This window comes from Protopterus annectens, chromosome 6.part0 (assembly GCF_019279795.1).
Source record: "Protopterus annectens isolate FY-2018-M chromosome 6.part0, PAN1.0, whole genome shotgun sequence".
NCBI lineage: Eukaryota > Metazoa > Chordata > Ceratodontiformes > Protopteridae > Protopterus > Protopterus annectens.
In genome coordinates this window covers 370,958,533-370,976,564 of record NC_056737.1, presented here as the reverse complement: position 1 = coordinate 370,976,564, position 18,032 = coordinate 370,958,533, and the positions used below count along the sequence as shown (strand labels likewise).

The 18,032-nt window shown below is 38.3% G+C and overlaps 1 protein-coding gene across 2 annotated transcripts in view; it reads left to right on the top strand.

Moving 5' to 3' along the window:
• LOC122804322 (pleckstrin homology domain-containing family H member 1-like) overlaps nt 1–18,032 on the top strand; it is a 1,703,720-nt gene that overhangs the window by 1,300,816 nt on the left and 384,872 nt on the right. For both annotated transcript variants that reach the window (XM_044074112.1, XM_044074113.1), the window contains one exon: nt 5,102–5,199. In XM_044074112.1, coding sequence (XP_043930047.1) covers nt 5,102–5,199 — 98 coding nt within the window. The remainder of the gene's footprint in view (nt 1–5,101; nt 5,200–18,032) is intronic.

Genomic DNA, 18,032 nt, shown 5'->3' with positions numbered 1-18,032 from the left:
ACACACGTATATACACTCATATATAAGTTATTGCTCAAACATGGATAGGTATAGTTAGCTGATGTTTGTGTTGTCCATGACAGATGGGGTATAGAAACAGTGAGTGGACGAGGCTTCAGGGGGTCAAATAGCATCATACTCTGTGTAGGGATCTAAACCTCTTTTTTAACATCAACAGAATGGTTTGAAGGGACACATATATTTCACAGAGTATATGGTTGCTGTGGAATAGACTCCCCATTCACATAAAACAAAGTTCATCCTAGTCCATTTTCAAGCACAACTTGGATCTATGGATGAGAAACTGAAAATTTACCCCAGGACTGCCCCCTGTACTAGTACTAATGGAAGATCCTAAATGCTTTTTCCCCATGCATGGGTCCCTTCAAATTGTCTGTGGTATGATCCCAGTTATTTTCATTAGAGGTAATATATAATTATTGACCATGGGATGGGTAAGGCCATTCTATAACCAAATAGGATAAGTTATTTTTGTATAGAAAAAGGGAAACTGGCTGGGTTTAAAATGCCCTGTAAGGGCATACTTGCTATCAACCTAAGTCTTCCAGAAATTCAGAACTGTGTCAAACAGCTCCATGACTATCATTCCTGAATGGGGGGAAAAACATTTATCAGACATATAGAACTCCACTGGCCTGATCCACAGAGATTTTTGAGTGGTCTAAACGTTTCCTTAGAGCAAGGAGTAGGTGAACTGTGTTTGCTTTCTAGATTGGCTCTGATGCTCAGACTGAAAAATGCTTTCCCTGACTATATTTACACAACATTCAACAAAATAACTGCAAGTTTACCTCCACCTCACCTACTTCAAGTAAAATAGCCTTGTTCTGTTAGGAGTATCACTCCAGCCATGTTTTCAGACTGTATGTCAGAAAGAACCGTTGTAAGAAAGACATAGTCCAGAGATGGACTATTCAAATGCTGCCAGGGAAGTTTCTGGAATGTTTACACTGATAAAGATTGTATGCGTTTTAAAGGCAAGATAATGTGCAAAGAGTATACATTTACTGTAAAGTAAATTAGGTGTAGGAAAAGTGATACCACGAGGTACTTGTACAATAATATGTGATGATCAGTGAGATGGGGAAGAGTGTGTAAAAATGTTTTCTGAAGCAATGGTAGATGTAATAGATCACCTGCAGATATAACTGAGATGTGTTAACCCTGGATTTCACTGAGATGTACAAATTGCTGGGTGGGAAGCGGTAGACGTGCTTCTAAAAGGTGGATATATAAAAGAAAATTACATAATACATGCATGCAGGGGAAGGATGGTGGAAGGATTTCTAAGTCTCAGACTGTATCTACCAAGGCAGAGGATGCCTAAGCACTTTAGTATGGACTAAACATTCATTTTCTGTAGACATCATGTCGTCTTATCTGCACAAAACTTTTATAATCAAACACTCATGAACTACTGCCAGTTTCTGGTTGTGTAAGTTTCCTTCTTGATATTTGCTCAAGTACTGACTTAGAATATCACAAGGCGTCTGCCTTTGCAAACAGTTACTCATTGTCATGACATAGAAGGTTGGGTATTGTGATTTGTTTTCTGTATTGTAGGTTAGAGTGCCTGCTCAGACATATCACTGGTCTCTTATAAAGATGTGGTGTACATTAGTTTGCGTATGATCTGTGATCCTGCACATCTATGCATATGTCTAGGAATTTTTTCACTAAAACTCAGTATTACCCGAATCAAGTCATTAAACTGGGATGATATTGCTTTTTCAGCCCCTGTTTTTGTCTGTATATAATGAACCATAAACATCAAAGTGCCTTGCAGTCTGCATCACTATTTTACAGTGGAACAATCCTGGTCAACACAGCCTAAATAAAAAAAAAATACTTGGGATTTTTCTGTTTTGTTGTGTTAGTGTTTAAGGTACCATGAGTGTGTCATGGAATGTTAGGGACAAGATTTAGGGCAGTGTGCAGTTTGCTGATATCTTCATAAACTGCAGTTACAGTTTGATTGCTTTAGTCTTAGGAGCGGAATGCTTCCGATTGTGAGCAGAACAATTTTTGCTCCCTTGGTGCTTGCTTATTGAACCATGGAGTTAATGTATTTAAGTTTGAGAATGCAGGAAGCTTTCCCTCCCGCAGTATAACAAAGCTGATATTTTTTTTCCTATTCTAAAGATCATGTAGCCTGTTTTGTTCTGTTTCACTAATCCCAACCCACCCTCTTTGCCCCATGTCCGCACATAAGAAACCTCTTAACATAAGATTAAGGACAAAGACAAAAAATGAGGGACAGAGGCCGAAAATCAGGGATGGTTTTAAATAGGATATCAGGTCTGAAACTCAGATGTTTGACAGCAGTTTCTGATTGTAGTCCTCAAGTTTTTGACAAAAAAAATGCATTCTAAATGAAATAGACTGCAAATATGGGGAAAAATCTGAGACATTCTGCAAAATCAGAGACCATTGAGAGATAATATCCACAGACACTTGAAAGGAGGAAGAGTTTCAAGAAGAGTTCCCATCATCCATCACGGACATTGACTTTTCAACTTAAGGCATAACTCCTCCCAGATGGCAAAAGTGTATACTCACCAAAACATGGTGGTGATATACAATTCTGAGTGCATTTCCATGCGTAGATGGTAATATCCATAATGATTCCAGCTCAGCAGAACTAAGCATGTATCAGTAGCCAGTATCCTATATGATGTATACCTACTATCCAGCAAGTGTCAGCATTGTAATAGACCAGCCATACCTCTCTGCTTCCAGGATGCTGAGCCAGCATCAGATGATTACTCTTGCAACCCCTTGTCACTTGATAAAGCTCAGAATTCCTCTGAGCGAAAGCGCTTGTGTGTTATTATTCTGTGGTTCTGAATAAAGGAATTATTTGAATTCGTTTGGTGCCTACCTGGATTTACTGAATCTGCCTTGGTGAACTTACAACAAGCTGTTCCATTTCCTGGCTGTGTGTGCATTTACTTCATGATGTATACCTACTATCCAGCAAGTGTCAGCATTGTAATAGACCAGCCATACCTCTCTGCTTCCAGGGTGCTGAGCCAGCATCAGATGATTACTCTTGCAACCCCTGCTGGGCATCTTCAGTGCCCTGGTTGTTAATGAGGCATTGCTTATCTGGGTGGCCATCAAGGTTCTAATCCTCTGTGACCTTGAGCCAGCTTGTAAGCTGACATAAATCAAATACTGAGAACAGTAAATGTTCACTGTTTTATTGGAACGTTTTGCAGTGTTTAAGTTGATGTTGCAATTTTGTTAAATAGTTATAACCTGTACATAATTTGCAACCTTGAAGTCCTCATGAAAAAAAAGCAATGGGTGCTAAAAATTACCTAGATGATATACAGAGGATTGGAATAGTAATGAACCATACAGTGGAAATGTCAGTGCAAACTAGTAGGTCTGAGAAAGAGATGACAGTGTTGCAAGTTATGCTTACTGTTTTGCATGTGTGCAAATATGTATGTGTGTGTGTGTGTGTGTGTGTGTGTGTGTGTGTGTGTGTGTGTGTGTATATATATATATCTACACACACACACACACACACACATATATATATATATATATATATATATATATATATATATATATATATAATACAGACATATATATATAGATACGTGTATGTGTATACATAGATATATATATATATATGTGTGTCTGTGTGTGTGTGTTTATATATATATATGTATATATATATATATATATATATATATGTGTGTGTGTGTGTGTGTGTGTACATATGTATATACATATTTATATATATATATATATATATATATGTATAAAATCACAAACCAAGAAAGCCAACTCCAGCAAATGTGGAAATGTGCATGAATGTTTAATTTCCAAAATGCAATATTCATGTAGATTTATTTGTTGGTGCTGACTTCTTTGATGTGTGGTTGAAGTTTTGTTTTATACCATGCTCCTGTTTCCATGTGCATTTTTTGTGTGGCTGTATATATATATATATATTTATATATATATATATATATATATATATATATATATATATATATGTATCTATCTATATATATATATATATATATATATATATATATATATGTATGTATGTATCTATATCTATATATATATATATATATATATGTATATATGGGTCTACTTTGATCGAAAATACATTTCACTGAAACTCATTTAATCGAAGCCTCTTTTCACTGAAAATGAATTGCCTGAGCAAAATTCACTGAAAGCTCACTTCACTGAAAACTCATTTGACTGAAACTCATTTTGTGTGAACAGGTATATGCCCTGTTCCCCACTGTAGTGCGATCCTGGAGTTAGTATATATAGTAAGTGGGGTGGGTGTGGGGTGCATAGCCCCCCACCTATTTTAAATGTTGTAAACCATAGACATAGATTCAAGTCAAATGAATAACTTTTTCCAGAAAATAAATAATATCCAAACTATGTGAGGGGGGGGGGGGTGGCTACGCATCCCACACCCCCTTAATTATATATACTAACTCCAGGATTGCACTACAGTGGGGAACAGGGCATATACCTGTTCACACAAAATGAGTTTCAGTCAAATGAGTTTTCAGTGAAGTGAGCTTTCAGTGAATTGTGCTCAGGCAATTCATTTTCAGTGAAATGAGGCCTCGACGAAATGAGTTTTAGTGAAAAGTGTTTTCTATCAAACAAAGTAGACCCATATATATATATATATATATATATATATATATATATATATATACAAACACATACACGTGTGTGTATACTTATTTGGGTAAATCAGTCCATGTTGGTTATTGAGAGGCAAAATTCTAAGCAAACTTGTTGTATAAGCTCTGTGACAGAAACTAGGAATGGAAATTCTAGTTGTAAGTAGTTGCTGGAACTTGTGTGCTACTGTGATACTTTATTGTTAAAATGGATTAAATGAAAAAAAAAAAACATAAGCACATGTTTGCATCCCCCTCACCAAACAGGCATGCATACTGCTTTTTTGCATTGGAAACCTGGCCGCCTGGGTCATATAGCTGATTGTTTAGAATGGGAGGATATTTGCAGAATCATATGAAACGTACATCTGTACTTTAACCTTAGTATTTTCCTCTCATTTTAGTGTTGGCAGCTCCTGGCTCTATGTGCTGCGCTTTTTCTGCCACAGAATTGTTTCCTCTGGTACTTGAAGTTGCATTTGCAAAGACATGCAGACCCAAGGTGAGCAGTCTAGAGTTAAAGTTGTCTAAAGAAAATGTGATCTAATAATATAGCCCTGTCTGTATGCATTCTATTAACATTCTTACTGTCTGAGTACCATGTCTGCATAATCTGCCGATATGGCATTAAGACATAATATTGTTTTTAAACCATGCTGTTTTAATATTGATAAGGCAATCCCAGGATCTGTATTAGTGGTTTTTAATAGCCAGTTAGGGAATGTATATGAATTGATTACTTCATACAACAGAGCAGCAGATATAATGTAAATTCATGCCTTCACTTTGCTGAATTATACAGACAGAATTTATTTTCAGAAGGAATATCTCCTCACTACAACTCTGCTTTTCATTCTCTCTATCTCTACCTCTGACCATCCCAACCTACCATTAATAAACCCTGGTCCTACACTCAAACCCATCTCTGAACTACTCATACATTCCATATTGCCCCTGGTGTGTTCTGCCATAATGACACCCACCAACTAAAAATAAAACTATTCCCTCAGCTCTCACTGTCTCCCAAAATAAAGTCAAAATACAGCTTTTTCAACCTTTATTCCAGTTCAAAAGTCACTGTACTTAACTTACTACTCTCTGGGGATATACACCCCAATCCTGGACTTACCTCTAACTTCCATCTCTCTAACCATTCCACAATCTCCTCCCTCTTCCCTCCATCTTTCTCCTGTCAGAATTGCACCTCCTTCTTATCAGAGAGTTCTACAGGATGAATTACAGGACTACCAGGACAACCAGGACCACAGACAATCCAGCTACCAGGAGCAGCAACACCATCACAGAGACCAGTTTCTTCAGGAAGACCAATATCGACAGCACAGACATCAACCACCACACCAATACCAAAGCCAGCACCAGTACCAGAACAAGAACGATGACCACCACCAGAGCCCCAGAGCTTGTCCCTCTTACCAGGTCCCCCCATACCACAGCCACAGCGAGGAATACTACTACAACCCACCGAGATTCCAGAAAGCAGAGGAGGAATTCCAGAGGTCTTATACTCTAACCACAAACTCCCAGGGAGACAGGAGAAAAAAACAGTGGACAGGGGTGAGGGAAATACAATACCTGGGCAATCCCGACTGGAACCCCGACTACAACCCAGGTCCCAGGCTCAGACAGAGGAAACAGCCACAATAACAGGTACAATAACAATAACAACAGGTACCACAATAACAGGTGCCCCACTTATCTGGAACCACTCTGTTAAAGCACTGACAGAAGAGGAAAAAAGTGTGTTGTCCAAAGGACTTACTTTTGTATCAAGCTGCAGGAGTGAGGTTGCTCAAGTACTGATAGACCTTAAAATGTTTATGAGGAAGCTCAATTTAAGGGTACAGTTTCATGGCAAAAGTAATGACACTGAAAATAAGCCTATTGATGAAACTATAAAAAGGCCTAGCAGCTATTGTCCACCACTACATCAAACACTAGCTGCTTTCGAAGTGAAATGTGAGATGGATATCAGGAAACTGCTTAAAAAACCTCCAAAGAAAAAAAATTATAACTTAACACAGGGAGAAAGAAAAGCATTCCTTGAGCTAGGCAATGATAAATCCAGGTGTGTAATGAAGGCAGACAAGGGAGGAGGTATACTTGTGACTGATACCACTAGCTGCAACCAAAAGATAGAGAACATGCTGGAAGATAACAGATTTTATGAGTTATTTACCATGGATGACATAAAAAGAGCATATGATTTATGGAACACTAATCTCACCACATTATGGGAAGAAAAACTTATCACTGAAAATCTTTATAATTATTTATGGAGCCCATGCCCACGTTTACCTTACTTTTTTGGCATACCAAAGCCACACAAGAACAGAGAAGACCCACCTTATAGACCGGTGGTAGCAAGTGGAGGTTCCCTTACTGAAGCCACAGCCATTTACCTTGATTACTTGCTGAAACCTCTAGCAGAAAAGAATAAGTCATACATAAGAGATTCAATGGATTTTTTTGAAGAAAATAAAAAACATTACAGTGTAAGCTGACAGTATTTTGGTAACTATTGATGTGGAATCCTTGTATACAGTGCTCCCTCACAATTACTGTATAACAGCAGCTATGGAGTCTTTTAAGAAATATAATCAGGGTACACAGGCACAACTGCAAAAGTTAAGCAAGCTCATTAATCTTATACTGGACTTCAATTTCTTTACTTACAATGACAAACACTACAAACAAAAAACTGGTATAGCAATGGGGGCTGCCATGGCTCCCAGCATAGCTAACATAGCCCTGGGCAAATGGGAGGAGGACTTTGTGTTAAACAACACAGACTGCATGCAGCACATCACATGCTATTTACGTTTTATTGACAATGTCTTTATTGTGTGGGAAGGTGACACCTTGCAGCTTGGAGATTTTATCACTTACCTCAATCAAACCCCCTTCCTGAAGTTTACCTCTTCCCACAGCTGTACTTCAACCACTTTCTTAGATATGCAGATTTCCAAGGACATCAACAATAACAGAATCACCATTGATCTATTCAGAAAACCAACGAGGGTTAACTTATTACTCCACAGTAAAAGTCTACATCCTACAAAAAACAAGTATAATGTAGTGAAATCCCAAGGCTATAGATTAGCTCGAATTACCACAGAGATGGAACCATTTTTGAGAAACCTGAACAACTTAGAGAATGATTTTCTAGTGAGAGGCTATGAACGTCAGATGTGAAAAAACATCCTGGAACCCATTATAGAACTGAAAAGGACTGAAGCACCTTCACTCAACCTCCCCAGTAGAAAAATGTTAAGTAATTCCACAGAGAATAACACATGCAAAAATAGCTGCATCCTGACATACACTTTGGATTATCACAGTATCAAAAATATTATTGAAGAAAACTGGGACATTGTCACAGGAAACCCTTTTCTGATTAACATCTTAAGTGAAGCCCCATCATTTGTTTATAGGAAGGACATGAACATTAGAAGTTTTGTTGAATTTAAACCTAGACAATGTGAGAAAAGCACTAAAAGATGTGAAACTAATTGTACATTTTGTATATTTATACAGCAAGGTGATAGTTTTTATTGCCCTTATTTAAAGAAGATCATTAAAATCAGTGCAGGAGGTGACTGTAACACTAAAAAAGTAATTTACAGGGCACAGTGCAATGAATGTGATGCATTCTATGTGGGCAAGACTGTAAATAAACTCAAGCGAAGGATTTCATGTCATCTGTCAGAAATCCGCTCTGGATGTAAAAATAATGCACTAGCCAAACACCTTTCTCTTCATAAAAGACACACATGTTTTAAGTTCCAGATCCTGGATCACATAGACATGGGTGATCTTCAAGGAGACATCCCGAATATTCTGGAGAAACAGGAACTCATGTGGCAATTAAAGCTGAACTCTTTTAGAAAGCCTGGACTAAACTACTACTGTTCAATTAAAAGTGCACTGGAACTTAGAAAATTGCCACATTGTTTACACGATTAATTGTTTTTTTTTTTTATTATTTATTTATTTATTTATTTTTTCTACAAATTGGTTTTAAATACCATTTTAAATCATTTGAAATTTAAGTGTATATTTTGTTTCCATCATCATACATATATTTTTTTTATTTTTTTCTGGTTCTCTTTTTTCCACTTTATTCAAAATGATGGTAATAACAATACTAACTAATTATACAATTATATAGGTTTTTAGGGTTCTTGTACACAGACCTGAAGAAGTCTAGAAGGACGAAAGCGATCTTTGTTAACAATAGGTTATGAAAATAGAAACTGATTTTTACATGCAAAATGTATATGTGCATATTTATATATAATTTTTGATCACAAAATGAACTAAGGTTGATATATTTCCAGCCATGTAGTATATTGCCTTGTATAAAATCACAGACTTAATTTGGTTAAATAAGATGTACCATTAAAGTACATTAGGACTATATATTATTATGACAGCTACTAGGTAGGGCAGGACCAGCTCGAATGTCACACTGATGGGGAAGGGATGTGAATTTAACATGTGTACCAATAACACTTTGTTTTACAGCACAATAAACCACTCCCATGCCTGATAAAAAGTATATATATATTTAGAAAGCTTGTGAGGAAATTATTACTCTATTTTTGTTTTACTTGGATCGCTTGTCTGTGTACTTAATAAAGGATTTTCGACTGGAAACAGACTGCCTGCCTTGCTTGGATTACTTTCAAATACTTAGTAATGCTGTAGAATTATATATTTTCTATTATTACTTTTTGACTTACAATGCTTTTTTTTTTTTAATATCTCATCTCCCAACATTCAAAGTATTGTAAACAAATTCACTGATCTTCACTCATGGATGTCTCTCCACATCCCTCATATTCTTGCCATCTCTGAAACCTGGCTAAAACCACATAGATCTGACAGTGAACTCTTATCCCCTTGCCTACAATCAGGGTTGCCAGATTTCCAGCCCCCCAGGTAGGGACAAAAAAAAAAAGGTCTTCGGCAACTGAAGACCAAAAAAAAAGGTCTTTAATGCGGAACAGAGTTCCACATTAAAGAACTGAACTCACTCAGTAGCTCTGCACTAAATACGGAGCTTCTCGTGTTTAATGCATTGCAGTTCCACATTCAACACAAGTAGCTCCGTATTTAGCGATTTTTGATTGGACCGTATACCGGCATATGGGCCAATCAAAAATTGCTAAACACGGAGCTTCTCGTGTTTAATGCGGAACACAAGAAGCTCCGTGTTTAGCAATTTTTGATTGGCCCGTATGCCAGGTATACGGGACAATCAAAAAAAAAAAAAACAAACAAAGCGGAGGCTGGCTGGGATTTAAACCGGCAGGGTGGGACTCGGGATCAGGCTGCTGATCTCGGGACAGTCCCGCCCAAATAGGGACGTCTGGCAACCCTGCCTACAATATATTTTGCCAAGATAAAAACAAGAAAAAAGAGGGAGGGCTAGCTATCATGTACTCAGCACAGCCCACCCCCTACCCTCTGTCTTTCTCAACACCAAAGTTTCACCCTGCTGAAGTCCTCATTGTTAACTGCAAATTTATCAATCACAAAAAATAGCCATTGCCACCGTCTGTAAACCTCCTGGAAAAATATCCCTGTCCTTGAACACTTTCTTTCTTGGACCTCACAAACTATCTCCTATGAAACTATTATTCTGGCCAATGTTAACAATGATTGGAATTCTCTATCTTCTGACTCTCCAAATACAAGCAGTAACCTCTCTGGCTTCTCCCAACTAATTACTACTTCCATTCACCTGAATAAACAGTCTAATGCTGGCACTACAGTTGACTGGATCCTCACCTCTAACCCCCACCTCTACCACAACCCCTCCACACTCCCTGATTCCCTAAGTGGCCATCTCTCTACCTCTCTGCAGAGATTTTCCCCTCAGCTGTCCAAAACACATTAATAAAAAGACTGTCACAAACTTACTAACTTCAACTCTGATACCTTTAATAACATTATCTCCTGTATCAACTGGCACTTCCTCCATGACCTCCCCCTAGAAGAAGCTGTTCTAAAGTTCAATAATATCTTTCTTAATGCTCTAAACTCCCTGGCCTTCATCAGGAAAATTAGAATTAAATTCAGCTATGCTCCATGGATAACTCAAGACACTTGCTCCCTTAAGCACAAAATGGATAATGCCTGGAAAAACTGAAAAAAACCCCTTTCAATCTTCAGAGAACTACATAATTCAACTAAAAAGCAACTCAACCTTGAAAAAAAAAAAACTTTTATCTAAAGCCAAAAAATAGCCCCCACTCCAATCCCAAAAAATTCTGGAATACTGTCAACGAGTTGTTGCACCCAGGTAAGTCCTCTGCACCTAATGCTTCCCCTAACAGGCTCTGCTGTTGACACTGCTACACTTAACTCCTTCTTCGTTAGCTCCATGCAAAAATTAACTAAAAAAGATGCAGATATCTACCTCTCTACTTCTCCCCCACTGTCCACCCATGCAACCTCCTTCTCTCTTGAGCCTGTCCCCACTGCTTATGTCAGATTACTTCCCAGTAATCTCAAAACATGATCCCCTTCCACTGACAACTTAGCATCTATTTTTCTTAAACTAGCTGCAAATATGTTGAGTATACCATCTCTATTCTAGTCAATAGATCAAGCCAAGAAAACATAGTCCCTGATATCTGGAACAAATTCTACATTATTCCCCTTCATAAAGGTGGTAACTCTACTGACCCGTCTATCTTTAGACCTATTGCAATTCTGTCTCCCCTATCAAAGATTCTTGAAAAATGCATTCATAAACAGCTCCTTGCTCATCTACTACAAGACAATCTAATCCCTACCCAACACGGTTTTCGCCCTAACTGCAGTACATCCACCACACTAGTATCTTGTTCCTGACTATCCCCAGAGCTCCAGACAATAATAAATTAGTCTCATGTCTATTCCTTGACCTCTCAAAAGCCTTTGACACTGTCTCCCATAACCTACTTCTGTCCAAATATCTAGTTCAATCTCTCCGACTCTGTTCTTTCCTGGTTCTCCAGCTACCTCTCCAACAGACCTCAGTCTGTGAGATGTCTCTCTGTATCTTCCCCTTTCCTCACAGTCCATACAGGGGTTTCTCAAAGTTCCATCCTTGGACCCCTACTATTTAGCATATTCACCAGCAACCTCTGTCTTTCCTGTCCTTACTCCTCTTTAATGCAATATGCTGATGACTCTAAATAGTTTCCACCTCTGACAATCTCTCCCACCTTCTAACCCTTACCCAAGAATGTCTTCACTCAGTTGAAAAATGGCTAACGTCCAACCAACTCCTACTCAACCCAAATAAAAGTAAACTCTTCCTCCCTAAATCTCTCCAATACTTCAAACCTACTTTCTCTGTTTCCTCCCTTAATAATACAACCGTCAAGGTGGGACCCCACACTAAACTATTATATGTCATTATTGAAGATCAACTTAAGTTCGATCTCCATATTCAAAAATGCATCAAAAAAAAAAAATCGCCAAACACTTGGCCTACTACATCGAAACAAACGAATATCCTCACAAACGAAACTAAACTCTGCCTAGGCTACTACCCACCCTACTGTATGCTGTATCAATGTTTACAGACCTTCAAACAAATCTGTTGACTAAACTAAAACTCATTTACAATAAGATTGCTAGGGTTGCCGTTAATCAACACTATTGCTCACACCACTGCCTCTCGCTAAAAGACCTACAGTGGCCTGAATTGCACCATCAACTCCTTCTGGCTCAACTACACCTGGCTCACTCCATCTTTAACCAGTCCCACTCCTATCCAACTCTCATCACCCCCTACATTCCAAACTGTACACTCTGTAGCTCAGAACAACACCTCCTGTACATCTATAAACCCAATAAAACCATTGGCAAGCCTCTCTATAATCACTCGGTCGCCAATGCATGGAACAAACTGCCCCTATATTTAAGAAACTTCTAACACAAACTGTTTGAAAAAAAAAAAACTTTAAAAGAATATCCATTAAACTCTTGGACTTGCTCTTGCTCTGATCCAACTTAAGATAGCTCTCCTCTCTGCCTCAACTAACCCCACCTTCCTATTTATCTGTTCCCTCCTTTTCTAATCCTGCTCTTGATCCCTAAAATAGGCTATACTACCAAAAAATAACCTCTCTGGTCCAGATGTGATGTTTAGTTTTATTATTCTAGAAACTACCTCATGCCTTACATCTGCATAAATTGTACTGTGAATATGTTTAGGATGATGCTACCCTGTGATTATTGGAATATTGTTTGTTATTACTGTTACTGTAACTCTGTGTAGGTTGTAACTGTATATGAATACTGTTATTCACAGTTATTCTATTCTGTTACACTTTATTTGTTGTGTATACCTTTTGGAGCTTTTCTCTTCTGGTCTCCACTGAAAAAGGGCATCTGCCAGGTTGGACTAAGCTGGACAACAAATGTCAAATAAAATAAATAATGTCGACAAGAACACAACTGGCTAGGTGGAATGTTTCTTGAGGGATATTTCTTTGTATGCATTTGTATTTTTTTTTTTGATAGTACTGTAGATCATTTTAAAGCTTTTCAGTAGAGAAAATTGCAAAGAATGTTTGACTAGTTGTGATTGACGGAAGACTTGCGTTGGAGAACTTTGCAACCACAATCATGCATAAACTCTACATGTGCACATGTGCTTTAAGAAGAAGGATGTAACAGCCAGCCAGCTTCCAAAGCCTATGTACCACATGACTGTGGTATTGTCTGTCCATGGTATGTCTGGGACCAGAGATGGCTTAGAGAGTTGAGTGCCTTGATCAGGGCAAGCATATCCTTGATATTTATGTGCTTTGCTTCTATCCTTTTTGTCCCACACCCCTTGAACATTTATCCCTCTCAGAGCTGATCCCCAAGCAAAGTCCAAAGTGTCTGTGGTGACTGATTGCTTTGGAGCAGGGAAGGAACGAGGAGACTTGGAATAAGGATATCTGTTGTCTCTTCCAAAATATTTCTTTTATAAAAACTCCATTACTGGGATTTGAAAAGGTAAAGGGTATTGATGCTGGAACCAAAGATATTTCAGATACCACTGTATCTGTCTTTTTTTGGAGTCTTGCCAGGGGTATTATGAGAATCATAGGTGCCATTAGAACCAAAATCCTGAGGTATCCCTCTCAGTGACCAAAGTCTGTGTGGAAAATCTTAGAAATAGATGTAAATAAAGATCTATTTTTTTTTCCTGTGGAAGAAGAGCTGTTTGAGCTGCGATGTCTAGTTGACATCGCTGGAGCACAGTCCTGTGCGAGGGAGTCAAGAAAGACTTTTGAATGTTCTCTTGGAATTCCAGCTTGTGCAAGAAATCTCTCACCCAAGACAGAGGGTTCCTGACATTTTCAAAAAGACTCTGCAGTGATAAGCAAGTTGTCTTAAATATGGAAAATGTGGATACCCTGTAGTCTGCAAAGCGCTATAACTGGAGCTGGACACTTTATGAACACTCTTGGCGCAGTGAATAATCCAAAGGGTAAGGCAGAGAATTAATAATTCAGTCCAGACACACAAAATCTTAAGAAACAGCTGAAGTCTGGATGAATAAGGATGGTGATGATAAGCATCTTTTAAGTCTAGTGTTAGGTAACAGGTTGTGAAGTGACAGTTTGAATTTGGGCACCATCACAAACAGGTTTAAGAAAGAAAGAAAGAGCCAGAAATGGTCTCTAAAAGGTTTCTTTATTTTACATTAGGGAAATTGTTGAATAAAACCCCTTCCTCACCTGGGAAGAAGGGAATGGTTCTAGCAATCCATTGGGACAGCATGTGATAAAGAACATGTGTAAACAAGAGTCTGAAAAGCAAGATTAGGCATGACCGCTTAGAAAAGAGGAATTTCCTCCCACTGCCATCTGTAACCCTGATGAATAATTTTCATAACCCATTTGTCTACAACACTCTGTTGAAAAAGCAGAAAACAGAGATTCAGACTTTCTGAAAAGAGAGAAAAGGGACCAGGTGGGAGAGGGGTCCTAGGATATCTGGAGTAGTCATTGAGGCTTGTTGGACTATCCTTAGTATTGGGAGGTGTGAGACTTTTTTTTATAACCCCTTTGCCACTTTTTCTTAAATGTTTGTTTACTTGAATTCTGTTGAGACTATTTATTCTGTTTTTTTTTGTTATTTGCTAAAATTGGATGAGAAGATATAGACATGTTCACACTGCCTTTTTATTTTGTTTTCCATCTTAGCTGCCCATATAAACTGACCTTACTGCCATAATATCACTTACCTGTTTTCCTACAGAACTGGTAGTGTCCTCCAAATAAAATAGATAATAGTATTACTAAGTTCTAAGGAGGAGTAACTCAGGTCACACTTTTAGCTCAATAAGGGTTATCGTTTATTTCCTTTAGAAGTAGTTTTCCTTTTTTAAGATGGGAGATGTGAAAACAGTTACGTACACTTCCCTCAATGCTTGTAGGCTTCCTTTTGTAATCAACATTTGGCCTTTATTGAGGGTGTATCTGTGCTGGAAATGCACTACCCTTTTCCTTGGGAAGCAGAGCAGTGTCTTTGGGGTTCGAACCATAGGCGCCAGAAGCTTTTGAAGACTGGGGGGGGGGGGGGTGAGAGGGCCGAGAGGGGCACTTAGTGATCGAAAAAGGGCAATTTTTTATAACTTAGTACCACAGCATAGGTTCACTTAGAGGACATTTTAAGCTTAGCCAATTCCCTTTTGGTGGTAGAATTAACATTTTCTGATTGGTCTTATGCATCCCATGGCTGATAAGTGTATATTAGCCCTAGTGAGAATAACTGTGATCATAACATAGATCATTTCAGGGAACCCATGTAAGGGATGCAGCATTTAGGAACTGCCTGTATCCATTAGTGGCATGAGGGGCAATCCTGGAGCACATTTTCTATTACCCATCCTTAGATCCAAGTTGCATTTGAATATGGACGGATAAGCTTTGTTTTATTTTTATGGATAGTCTGTTCTGGAACAGTGGTAGCCTGTGTGATATATATCCATCTCTCCATAACATTCAGTTTAGATACCTGGACTGAGTATTTCTGATGCCATTTGACTTGCTGACGTTCAGTAGGTCCATGTGTATTAAGTCAGAGGATGCCCTGTATGCCAGATATCTCACCCCCAAGCACTCTGTAGAATACTGAGTTTAGTAATAAATTTTGAGATGGTCCATGCAAGACCTATTGTTTAGAACTTGTATCCTTTTAGTAAGGTATCTCTGAAGGTATTGCAATTGTTGCATGGGACTGGACAGATACATGACAAAGTGGACTTTATATAAAATGATTGACCTAATGAGAGCTTTGTAAAGGAGGACAACATCATCTCTAGATCTAGTCACCATCAATTTGTTTATAAACTGTGCAATATAGAAAGGCTTTCTTATGACTCTGGACATATGTTGGTCAAAAGTTAGGTCACTGTACACACAAGTTCCCAAATGCCAAACAATTGGGTCGGTTCTCAGAGGGCATTGTCATGATTTTGACACCAGCTATTATTTGGGACAAACCTTCCTCCATGATAGTTAAGTAATTTAGGGATTCAATAACTGCTCCTAGCTTGCAGTTATCTCAAACGTAGCCATCGAAAGCCCTTTGGTATTTCCTTTTACTTTTGAGATGTGTATGCCAAACAGAAAAAGTCTCAGCATCAAACCCTGGGGGACTCCATTGGTGGCTGGTCTCTTCCCCTATTTTAACCTCCTGCATCCTGTGAGCAAGTTGGCAATCCAGCTAGTGATGCAAGTGTTTGCTCCTACATTATTCATCATTTGTAATGCACCTGAGTAGGGGATTGCGTCAAAAGGCTTGGCCAGGTCAGGGTAATGTGGTGTGAACTGTTTTACCTTCATCCATTGCTTTGGTAACAAGAGTAAAGCTTAATATTTGCCCATGATTTTGAGCCTTTCACACTTTCCACTGGGCTGTTTTCAAACACATTTTTAGGGCCATGCATACATGTATGCATTCTTTAATTCACCTTCTTGATTGTATTAAATTATATTCCTTGAATAATACAGGACCAGTTGTTAGAATGGGTTTTAAATTTGTAGTTTTGAACAGTCTTCTAGTAAGCCATGGAACAAAATGTATGAACCAATAATGACAAAACTACACATTTCTGAAAATTTCAACCGTAAAAGGCCACTCAAACTTCTGTCATTACAATCCACCAATATCAGTAAATATACAGAATCTCTGCAGAAGTAAGTCATCTAAATAATTCCACATTAAAGGGAACTCTAACTACTGAAGAGGTTGCTGCTAGCAAACAACTTTATATTTCATTGTTTCATCTACAAATAAAGTGGTTGTTGCCCTTGAAGAATAAATTGCCTGTGATAAGCTAGTAATATTGCAATAGGGAATGGATGGCAAACTGATAACAGGTTCATTGTTACTAGGTAACTCCTCCAAAGGAGGACATTCACAGGACTGCAGCATCCACTTCCTTTAAAATACAACACAGTACAGTATCAGCGATTCATCTGCATACTGTGGGAGTAGAACCCACAGCCTTCTGCATCAAAGGAAATACAAACAGACTTGGAATAAGCAGTACTAAACTTCTCTTCCTCCGAAGCTCTCAGCAACTTGTAAAATGTTTTATTTATTTAACATTTGTGTACCAGGAAGTCTGACTTGGAACAAAGCCAATTTTCAGCAGTGGCTCCAGATGCATGTCTTTGTAACATGGGAGGAAACCAGAGCACCCAAAGGAAACCACACAAACACAGGGAGGACATAAAGACTCCACACAGAAAGTACCCCAGCCAAGAATTGAACCAGAGAACCTCTTGCTGTGAGGCAACAACACTACCACTGCACCATCCATTTGACACAACTAAATCTCTCAATTTCACAACAGAAGAAATCTGGAAAAAGCCAACATTTATTGGGGGGGGCAAAGGGCCAAAACCAGGGACACATTTTAAATATTGCTTATATAATCTTAGAAAGCTGCTAAAATAGTGTTTTGTGTTACTATGTGTTTCCAAAAAATATAGGAAGACTGAAGCTTAAAACACTATCATTATTTAGTGAATTTGGTTCTCACTGATTAATCTAGATGGTTGAGAGCTATGGACTCAACTCTCTGAATCAGATGTGGCGGTGTGGGTAGAGAATGCAGGCTGTTGTACCTAAGGTACACGGTTTGAGCCTAGGTAATCCTAACCACCAGCAATAAAAAACTGGGATATTACACACACACACACACCACTCTGTATTTAATATACCACAGATGTCATCAAAGGCATCTGCAACAAACTTCAGCAACCCATGTGTAATTTTAGGAATTAAACAAAATAGCAGATTCAG